The following is an 11787-nucleotide window of genomic DNA, read 5'->3' as shown; positions in this document are numbered from 1 at the left end:
AGGACAGTGTGGGGGGGGTAAGGGCAGAGGGTGTGTCGGGAACTGGGTGGAGGGGAGCTATCAGGGGGCGGAAAAGAGGAACAACTGTAATAATCTGAACAATAAAGTTTTAATTTAAAAAAAGTGATGAACTTGGGTATTTAGCTGAGGAAATTTCTAAGCTAAGTGTTGAAGTCATGGCCTGGTTTCTCCTGATTGCTTAGAGTAAAGTGTGAGAGGAAAGATAAATGGAAGGAATTGTTAAGCAAAAAAGAACCAGAACTTGAAGATTTGGAAAACTCTCAGCCTATCCATATTGTAAAAAATGAGAAAACATGTTCTGGAGAGAACACCAAGGGTGTGACTTGACAGTCACCCCATAAAGAGGTTACCCCTGGATTTAATCAGCCATGTCAACAGAAGCTAGGACTATACCAGGAGACACTGCTAATTTGGAATGAAGGGCAAGAGAAGGGATGAAATTTAGGAAGACTTTCAGACTTCTGGGATTCCCCTGGATAAGACAGTAGAGCTACCCAGCTGTGAACTTGCCTATCTTTCAAGAAAATAGAAGACTAATCCTGTGGTTGATTTATGTATCAGCTGGGTAGCCCCTGCCACCACAGGCTCAGAGCACGAAGGCTGAAGTATAAGGCTGTCCATTCATTGATTTCAGAGGGTGGGGCCCGCTCCTTGGTTTCAGTTGTCCAAGCTGCCCCTGCTCAGGGCCTCAGGAACAAAGCTGATGCCATTGGCCGAGTGGATGCAGCTACCATTCAGGGATGAGGGGCAAAGCCCTGCTAGTGGGTGTAGAAAGCATGACTGCCACCTCTGTGGGCTTGAAGGGCAAAGCATCGATCCCAGGGTGATTATTTTTGAGCCTTAAAAGCTAATGGAATTTGCCTTGCTAGATTTTGGATTTGCTGAAGACCTACTACCACTTTCTTCTTTGGATTTTTCCCTTTGGGATAGGATTGTCTATTCTACTCTTATGCGACCATTGTGTTTTGAAGCATATAATTTGCCTTCTTTCACAGGTTCGTAGCTAGAAAGGCATTTTGCCTCAGGATTAATGATACCCGTATCTACTTAGATGACATTTAGATGAGACTTTGAATGTGTAGTTGATGCTGGAATGGGTTTGGAGGCCCTTGGGAAGGGGTGAATGTATTTTGCAAGCAAGAAGGAATGAATTTTGGGGACCCAGAAGGTGGAAAGTTAGAGACTGAATTTGCCACAAAATTCCTATCTTAAAGGACTCTTAAAACTCAACAACCCAATTAAAAAAGAATAGTCACTTCATTGGAGAAAATATACAAATGTCAAATAGACATAGGAAAGGTATTTAATATCATGTGTCATTAGGAAAATGAAAATTTAATCACAACGAGATACTACAACATACCTGTTAGAATGGCTAAAATCTAAAAAACTGACAACAAATGGGTGGCAAGAATGCAGAGCAACATGAGTTTACCTGCATTCATTGCTGATGGGAGTACAGAATGCTACTTTGGAGATATTTTCACAGTATTTTATAAGAACCCAGCAATCATGTGCCTAGGTATTTACCCAAGTGATTTAAAAGCGTATGTCTACACAAAAACCTATCTCTAATGTCCATAACACTGTTATTCTTATTTGCTAAAAACTGAAAGCTACAAGATGTTTTATGAGGGGAATGGATAGACTGGTAAATATATACATTGGAATATTTGTCAGTAATTAAAAGGGAGAAGCTATTGCTTCATGCAACAGCATGGTTGCATTTTAAGTGAATTTTAGTAAGTGAAAAAAGCAAGCCCCAAAGATTACATATTGTATGATTTCATTTATATGAAATTCTAGAAAAGGCAAAAGACAGGGATGGAAAACAAATTAATGGTTCCCGGGTGTTAGGTGGAAGAAGAATGATTGACTACAAAGTGGATACATAGCACAGAACTTTTAGTGTGAAACAACTATTATGTAAGGTATTGCATGTTTGTATAGTTGTATGCACTGTCTGGTGCAATGCATTTGTCAAAACCCTAGAATCATACATCACAAAGCGTAAACTAAGCATAGACATCAGCCACAACTAAACACCCCCCCCCCATACCAGGATGGAATATAGCCTATGAACATTTCTCAATTTTCTATAGGGTATTAGTTTTCTAATTGATTTATAGGAGCTCTTTGTAAATTAAGTACATTACACTTTTACCATATTTCTTGTACTAATATTAGATATTTTAGAGTTCTTGTTTGTAAAATAAGTGAATTTTGTTTATTTCATGCTTACTGCTAGTGATTAGTTATGAGTTTATTATATTGTCTCATAAAGAGGCAGCAACTGCCACTAATTGAGTATCTACTGAAAACTGTTATAATGATAAAATCTACTTCTCCATATTCTTTTAGATTCAGCTTCTATTGTAACAGAATATTCTTTGAAATTTGATGAATCCATGACAGAAGATGAAATAGAAGAAAAATCATTTCGATCTTTACTGCCTTCTGAGAGTCATCGCAGATTTAACCTGGAAAAGAGAAGAAGCCATCATGACGACTCTGATGAAGAAACTTCCCCAGAAAAGACTACACTGTCTTCTGCCAAGGTGGGTTTCAGTGTACCTATAGAGATACTTCATAAGTAGTTATGACTGTGTTCTCTTAAAGTTGTGAGGATACATTTTGTCCTTGAACTCAATTGTTAGCTATCAAAATGATTTTCTTAAGATACCAATTTTATGTTACATTGTTGCTATAAAATTAGGCTTTGCCTTCTTTACAAAGTAGAATACAAACTTATTCCTAAGGCCTTTGAGTGTCTGAACCAGAGTTATCTCTTTAGCTTTTTTACTTGTTTCACTCTTAAAAATTTTAATTTATATCATTCTAAAATGTAAACCTTGTGGATAGTAAAGACAAATTCTTACCATGTTTATATCCCTGGGGCAGTACCAGCCTTACAGTGGTTGTTTGTTAAAATTTAATGGCTGGCTGCCCTAGCTGGTTTGGCTCAGTAGATAGAGCATCAGCCTGTGGACTGAAGGGTCCCAGATTTGATTCTAGTCAAGTGTACATGCCAAGGTTGTGTGCTTGATCCCCAGTGGGGGGCGTGCAGGAGACAGCCAATCAATGATTCTCCCCCATTGTTGATGTTTCTCTCTCTTTCTTCCTCTCCCTTCCTCTCTGAAATCAATAAAAATATATTTTAAAAATATTTAATGGCTGAGTAAATTAGTAGATGAATGTTACCCCCTCTTGTGTTTTTTTATTATTATTATATTTTTATTGATTTCAGAGAGGAAGGAAGTGGGAGAGAGAGATAGAAAGATCCATGATGAGAGAGAATCATGGATTGGCTACCTCCTGCAAGTTCCTCACTGGGGATCGAGCCCACAACCTGGGCATGTGTCCTTTACTGGAATCGAACCTGGGACCTTTTGGTTTGCAGGCAGACTCTCTATCCACTGAGCCAAACTGGCCAGGGCTCATGCCTTTTTTGAATAATGTTTTCTACTGGTTGCAATATTTTTAAAAAAGTTTTTATTGATTTCAGAGAGAGAGAGAGAAACATCAGTGATGAGAGAGATTCATAGATCAGCTGCCTCCTGCGTGCCCCCTATTGAGGATTGAGCCTGCAATCCAGGCACATGCCCTGGTTGGGAATTGAACCATGACCTCCTGGTTCATAGGTTGACACTCAATCACTGAGCCACACCAGCTGGGCAGTTGGCAACATTTTTAATTTAATTCTTTTTATTTATGTAATATTTTATAAGTGCATGTTTCTTTTTTTTTCTGCATACCTCTTTTAGTAAAGTGAATTATGTTCCAGAAGGTTTAGATCAGTGGTTCTCAACCTGTGGGTCGCGACCCCTTTTCACAGGGGTCGCCTAAGACCATCGGAAAACACATATATAATTACATATTGTTTTTGTAATTAATCACTATGCTTTAATTATGTTCAATTTGTAACCATGAAAATACATAATGCATATCAGATATTTACATTAAGATTTATAACAGTAGCAAAATTACAGTTATGAAGTAGCAACGAAAATAATTTTATGGTTGGGGATCACCACAACATGAGGAACTGTATTAAAGGGTCGCGGCATTAGGAAGGTTGAGAACCACTGGTTTAGATGATCATAAACTCAAAGTAAACTCTTTGTGTTAGGAGCTGAGCATGCCATTCTCAGGAGGGCAAGATAGCTTTTCTAAGTTTACTATGGAGATGGTTCGACAGTATATGAAAGAAGAGGAAATGAGGGCAGCTCACCAGTCTTCACTCCTGCGTCTCCGTGAAAAAGCCTTGAAGGAGAAAACTAAGGCTGAATTAGCCTGGCTAGAGCATCAGAAAAAGTAAGTTCTTTTAGTGAACATAGTTTTCACTGTTTAATTTTTCTCATTAAAACCAAATGCTTGGTTTTTAAAGATGATTTTGTTTCTTTGATTTGATCAACCCAGTTTCATAAGCTAGAAATATGGCTGCCATATTTGAATCATGTTGCTTTTAAGACCTTCTACTCACGTAACATTTTCTTTGAATTTCTCTTTTTTCACTTAACTGACTCTTATGTTGTTATTTTATACTTAATTCCCTTATTATATTGTAAATTTCTTAAACCTTTTTTTTTAAAGAACACAATGTAGTTTGCATATATTGTTTGTGCAGTGAAATAATTGTTGGGATAGGAATTGCTGCATGGAGCAACTGTTTTCCCCATTTGAAAATGTTTAATTGGTTTAGAGACTTTAGTGGTTGGAATTATTGACATTAGAATAGAAATTTAATCTAATCTTTGTCTTGATGGGAAATATTTGCAGACATCTCAGAGACAAAGGAGAAGATGATAAAATGCCCCCACTTCGGAAGAAGCAGCGTGGCTTGCTCTTAAAGTTGCAGCAAGAAAAGGTACGTTAGGAAAAAGACTACTGTAAGAGAACTTATCATAAGGCAAGTTAGATGTGGAATCTACTATTTTGCCTAATCTCTTTTTCTTATTATGTTAATTGAGATTTAATTGATATTCACCACTGTTTATGCCTATACTACTATAATTACAGGAGTTGCTTGGTAGTCTGTATTTCTCCAAATTAGGATTGCTTGTCACTGGTGACTTAATACAATATAGCAGCGATTTTTAACCTGTGAGCCGCAAGAATTTTTAAAATATGCAATACCTGAGTAGTTATTGACCTCTTTCCTTTAGATTGTCAAATGAAAAAATGACAACAGCCAACACAATAGCCACCCAGTGTTCTTGAATCAAAATTATATACCTTTTTTTTTTTTGACAAATTGGCAAAAAATAAATGTTTTGGCATATTGCAGAATTTTAGTAATTAGTTTATGTATACTATGAAATGAAAAAGGTTGAAAATTGCTACAGTATAGAATCAAGTCTTCTGCCTTCATTTAGTATGTAAAATAAAATAGTCCTTTGAAATGCATATTTTTTAAAAATAAGGTATTTATAAGAGTTTATTTAGATTAATATTTTTTTAGTCACTGTTTTTCCAATAGATTTCTAAGGCATATTAATTACAAGTTGACAAATATTTTGGTTTAGTGGACTCAGAAACACCTGGGATTTGAATCTTGGAGAGGCAGCATGGTGTAGTGCTTAAAAATTGAGCTCTAGCCGAAACCGGTTTGGCTCAGTGGATAGAGCGTCGGCTTGCGGACTGAGGGGTCCCGGGTTCGATTCCGGTCAAGGGCATGTACCTGGGTTGCGGGCACATCCCCAATGGGGGATGTGCAGGAGGCAGCTGATCGATGTTTCTCTCTCATCAATGTTTCTAACTATCTCTCTCCCTTCCTCTCTGTAAAAAATCAATAAAATAATTTTTAAAAAAATTCAGCTCTAGGGTCATATTGCCTGGGTTAAAATCCAAAGTCTATCAATATTAGTTTCATAACTTAGGACAAGTTACTTAACTTCTCAGTGCCTCAGTTTCCTTATCTGTGAACTGAGGATAATACTGATAATATAATTTGCAGGGTTGTTGGGAGGAATAAATGAATTAATACATATAATAAACTTAGAACAGCCCTTGACACACAGTAAGTGCTCAATAAATGTTAGTTGTTAGTACTTGAATTCTAGCTTTGTCACATGCAATTGTGTAATCATAGTCAAGTTTAAGTAACTCTGTGAGACTTAAGTTCCTTATCTGTGGGAGTGAGATTATATAGACTTCATATGGTGGTTGTAAGGACTGAATGCAATAACATATGTAAATATATTTCATACTGCCTGATCAGTATGGAATCAATAGATTCTAGTTTTCTTTTCCCTTATTGACCTGTTGCCAGTTACTATTTTTTTAGATGGTCAATGAACTTAATCATTTGAGTTATATGTTATATTACTACTTAAATAGCCATTTTTTTTTAGTTTACCTAGGAAACATGATTGCAAGAAATTATAAGTAACAAATTGTTAATGTCTTTATTATGTTTATTTTTATTGACAAGAAAACAGATTAAAACATTTTTGAAAAAAGGACAATCCCTGTTAAATTTTAACATTTATTAACAGCAAAGTGTATCATCTTTTGCTCACTTAATTAACAATAGAGAGCTTATGATACCCTGTGTAGAGAGAGCTTGGTGCAATGTAGTCTTAAATGTTTTTGGTGGCATTTTAAGTGGAGACAATTATGTTTTGAAAACAAATTTAAAACTTTTAAGGGTTAAAAAACACACACACCGTTTTAAGGGCCATAAAATGATTCATCCTCTTTGTCTCCTAAAGAACTAATCCATAGTATGAAACAATTATAAACATTAAAGCAGTGTTAGTGATAGTAAAAATTTATAAGGAACTTATACTAGAAAATGTGAAGGGTATATTAAGTATAAAAAGAGCAGATGAAATCATAGTCTGTTGTAATTATAATTATTTAAAGGGTTATGTTAAATTATTTTAGATAGATGAAGTTATGTGACTTGTTTTTCCTTTTTCAATAGTTACAAAGTTTTCAGTGTTATTACTTTTATCTTGAAACTAGAGGCCCGTTGCAGGAAGATTCCTGCAAGAATAGGGCTTCCTGAGACCGGAGCGAAGCAGAGAAGGGAGCAAAGCCCACCAAGGCCAGCTTCGCTCCCTTCTCCACTGCCTCGCTCCCTCCCTTCGCCGCTTCGCCCTCGGCTCCCTCCCTTCTCTGCCATCTGGGTTCTCTCCCTTCTCTGCCACTTTGCTCCCTCACCAGGTCACTGATCCAAGGCCCGGGGTCCCCCTGGCAGCATCTCGCGTTGCCGGCCCCGCCTCGCCGGGTCAGGGGTCCGGGGCCTGCGGGCAGTGTCGCTCGCACGCTGCCGGCCCCGCCTCGCTGGGGCCCAGGTCCAGGGCCCAGGTCCCGCAGGTCCCAGCCCTGCCTGCTGTATGCAAATTAGCCACCATCTTTGTTGGTGGTTAATTTGCATATCATGCTGATTAGCCAATGGGAAGCATAGCGAAGGTACGGTCAATTACCCTGTTTGTCTATTATTAGATAGGATACTGTATATTTTTATTTTTGTTAAATGTGATGATTGGATTTTCTTTTTAAAATGTTACTTTTGACCTTTCTCCTCCAAATCTCAGTGCCTCTCCTAACTCTTTAAACCTTAGGCAGAAATTAAACGACTTCAAGAAGCTAATAAGGCAGCTCGGAAGGAAAGACAACTGATTCTTAAACAGCAGGAGGAGATAGAAAGGATCCGACAGACTACCATAAAACTGCAGGAGAAGTTAAAGTCTGCAGGGGAAAATAAATTGGTAAATCACAAGAAATTATTATTTCTTTGCTTTTGGCCTCATGCTGCTTGCTAATTCCTAGCCCTGCCTCATTTTCTGATATGATGGGTACGCTCATTCTAGCACTGTGATACATGATGAACTAGGGTAAAGTTTTATGTATGTGCCTTTATGTACAGTGATAGTATTTTTTTATTTTACTATGGAATATTCAAGTTTTGAAAGGAACACATGGCTCATATATTAGTTTAAAAATGTTTTCCATTTATGAACTCAGTTGAGACAGAGAACCTCGTTATTTCTCATCAATCCAGATACATTCCTTAGAATTAATGAGAGAGACTATTTTTGCTATTTATATGAAACTTATTTCAGCTATTCAATGTTAATATAATGATATATGATTCAAAGGAGAGACACAGACTCTGTTCTTTGGGAATTTCACCTCACTCTGGGCTCATGATTTGCCATGTCCCACTGGACATCCCCATTGCCCGACTTGGGCTCTTATTTCCCGCTTAGGCCACTCTCCTACATTAGATGCTCTTCATCTCACTCAGGTTGGGACACCTCACTTTCAGCCTCTTTGTCTTTCTCCACCTTGTTCTGTTCATCTAATGATTTTAGGACTGAATCGTTCAGGAAGGAGAAGGCCTCTGCTTTGTTTGTATTGTTCACAAAATAAAAAGTCATGATTATTCCTATCCAGCTTCCATAAAAAGTAGAGAATAAATGATTATTTGTATGAAAGTCTTACTAAGCAATTAAAGTTTTACTTTTGTTCATTAGGTATAATATATTGATTAAACCAATGGTTCCTAAATGTTTTATTATAAACTTTTTAATTTGTAAAAACATTGTTTTCTATAAGGAATATTTAAAGAAAAAGATCCATCCATCAGTATGATTAAAATAATTATGTGTTCCTTTCATTGTTTGTGTCTGTACATATGTTTTATATAGTTATAATGTCTGTAATTATATATTCCTCTTGAGGGATATATATAATTTTTATATATATTAAATTAGGACATTTAGATACCAGATTACTAACAGCAGAAGTTTTTTTAATTTTTTTTACTTCTTAAAAAAATACTACACTTTGTGATTATATATAAATATATGTAAAATACACATAACATAAAATTTATATTTTTAACCAGTTTTAAATATGTGATATAATTTTGTCATCTAAGTAATACCATAATTTCAGCTATTTTATTAATACTGTTTTGGATATAAACTTAATTTTGAAATGACAGTGTTTATGATCACTTTGAGATCTTGAATTTTCGTAAAAGTGTAATACTTTATCCCCCCTTTCTTTGTAGGACTCACATAGCGATGATGATACAAAGGATAATAAGGCAATCAGTCCTGGTCCAACTGACTTGGAGACCCGAAGTCCTTCCCCCATTTCCATCTCCAGCAGTGAAACTAGCAGCATTATGCAGAAACTGAAGAAAATGAGAAGCCGCATGGATGAAAAGTAATTCATTTTCATAAATGGTTCCTGTTTTCATTGAAAGTAGTATTAAAAAATAATATTTTTAATGTACTTCATTAGATTAGTTTGGTATAACATAGTACTTTATGGATTTAGTAGCATTTTAGCAGAAAGATTGCCAGTCTACAAGTAAGTTAAATATAGATCTGATTTATAAAGCTAATATTCTTGTTTTTAGTATAGCCAGGTTTCTTATTTTTAAAATCAAGAGTAGTTTTTGTACATATACCTATGACAATGTTTTCTCCTTTCTTTTACCAAAAGTTATGAGTAAGTGTGAAATTTGTACTTTCTCTGAAATCTGAGGACAGGTCTCCTGACTTGGGGAAGCAATTAATTAATGGTATGTCCTGAGATCTTATCCTGTGGCTTTTTGACAACTCTCAGGCTTATTCCAATAGAAGAGAGAAATTTAACCTTGTGAGTAGGTGTGGATTGCTCAATTGAAACTACAAAGACTGAAATTCTCCTGGGAATTTTAAGTATTAGTTTCTAAAGGCTCTTTTAAAGAAGCTACTTAAATGTAGCTCAGTTGTATGTCCCCGTTGACCATGTAAAAGAACATTAATGTGAGAGTTTACTCTTTTTGGTGTACATTTCATTAAATATGTAAATTAGCTGCTAGTGGACCCTACCTTTGATTAAAGAAGAACCTCTGCCTTCTTTAAATATGGAAGGAGACCCATTACAAATTTTTGCTGATTGCCATTTTATTTTAAGTTAGCAATTTGAACCACAGGTTGAACTTAAGTTGTATCTTGATATCCTTTGGCAGTGTACCACACATCACTAAATGTAATAATGCTCTGTATTCATAAATATGCTCTATATTCAAAATAATGTTCTACATTCATTAAATCAACCTATGACTTAATTAGTTTCTGAACAACTAAGCTGTTGTAAGTCAAATGTTAATAACTATAGGTGCGGTGTTATACATTGGCACTTCATTGCTTTAGTGAAATTACATTTCTTTTTTTAAAAAAATATGTTTTTGTTGATTTTTTTTAAGAGAGAGAGGAAGGGAGAGGGATAGAGAGAAACATTGATGAGAAAAAAGCATCATCAATTGGCTGCCTCATTCATACCCCTACCAGGGATCAAGCGTGAAACCCAGGCATGTGCCTGACCAGTTATCAAACCAGCAATCTCTTGGTTCCTGGGTCAACACTTAACCACTGACCCATACCAGCCTGGCTGAAATGGCATTTTAAAACTTAATATTAGCATTTCATAACTTAAAAATACCAAAGTTGATTATAAAAATAAGTTTTAAAAATACAAATTTTAAAAATGGAAGGGGTTAAAACCAAATATTCATCAATGTGTAAGTATTCCTTTTGGATGACTTCCATGGAATAGACTAATTAATTAAGGCTTTTTCAAATAGGAACTTATTGAAATCCTGTATCATAAAAGGCTAATATGCAAAATGACCAAACAACGGAATGACCGGTTGCTATGATGCGCACTGACCTCCAGGGGGCAGACGCTCAACGCAGGAGCTGCCCCCTGGTTGTCAGTGTACTCCCACGAGGGAGTGCTGCACAGCCAGAAGCCGCGCTCATGGCTGACGAGTGCAGTGGCTGTGGTGGGAGCTTCTCCTGTCTCTGCAGCAGTTGGACATCCCCTGAGGGCTCCCGGACTGCGAGAGGGTGCAAGCCGGGCTGAGGGGCCCCTCCTCCCCACAACTGCACAAATTACATGCACCAGGCCTCTAGTACAAAATAATATTGAATGTAAGCTGCAATTGAAAAATAAAATACATTTATTTAGTGAAAGCAAAACAAAACCAAAAAATATTTATGGTAATGCCTGACTAATATTGAAATCTTCACCATATCTGCTGAATTTAAAAAGTTAAGGATTTAACTTGCAAGGAAGGCTTTTGATATTTAATTAAAGGAGATATTTTAATTAGAATTTTAAATAATGTAATACATATTGCCTTAATTAGAAATATAATTTTTATAGAGAAGATTCTAGTCTAAGTGTAGTAGCTGAATAAATCCTGATAGTCTGTTAATATATTTTTATTTTATTTATTTTCTAGATAGGAATAATATACCTGTCTTATTTTGTTTAAATATATGTAAATTATTAGATAATGTTAAGTAATTGAATAGAGTTTTCTATAGGAAAAATACTAGACTGCATTTTCTTTTAGGTCAGTTATCTTATCCTCATTTATCTTTCTTTTTGAATATCATTAAGAATGTTTTAAGGACTAGGAAAGGTAGAAGAGAATATTGGGGGGATAAATGGTGATGGAAGGAGACTTGACTTGGAGTGGTAAACACACAATACAGTATACAGGTGATGTATTATAGAATTGTACACCTGAAACCTATATAATTTTATTAACCAATGTCACCCCAGTAAAATCAATTCAGAAACAAACAAAAAGAAACTATAATAAACTGTTATCTAAACTGTCTATGCAAAGGCAAAAAGAATCCCAAAGGAGAAATTTCCACATGATGTATGCCAGATACTGTGCTTTATTTTTGTGCCCTTCTCTCTCTCTCTCTCTCTCTCTCTCTCTCTCTCTCTCAATATTTT

The 11787-nt window shown here is 35.9% G+C and overlaps 1 protein-coding gene across 5 annotated transcripts in view; it reads left to right on the top strand.

Annotated features, from left to right (window-relative positions):
• Positions 1–11787, top strand: part of CEP350 (centrosomal protein 350kDa) — a 128204-nt gene that overhangs the window by 76795 nt on the left and 39622 nt on the right. For all 5 annotated transcript variants that reach the window (XM_015570073.1, XM_006754495.2, XM_006754496.2 and 2 more), the window contains 5 exons: positions 2383–2579; positions 4151–4335; positions 4801–4888; positions 7593–7739; positions 9050–9207. In XM_015570073.1, coding sequence (XP_015425559.1) covers positions 2383–2579; positions 4151–4335; positions 4801–4888; positions 7593–7739; positions 9050–9207 — 775 coding nt within the window. The remainder of the gene's footprint in view (positions 1–2382; positions 2580–4150; positions 4336–4800; positions 4889–7592; positions 7740–9049; positions 9208–11787) is intronic.

Source organism: Myotis davidii, unplaced genomic scaffold, assembly GCF_000327345.1.
Source record: "Myotis davidii unplaced genomic scaffold, ASM32734v1 scaffold591, whole genome shotgun sequence".
Lineage (NCBI taxonomy): Eukaryota > Metazoa > Chordata > Mammalia > Chiroptera > Vespertilionidae > Myotis > Myotis davidii.
The sequence above is the reverse complement of the archived record's forward strand: the minus strand, read 5'-3'. Positions and strand labels throughout refer to the sequence as shown.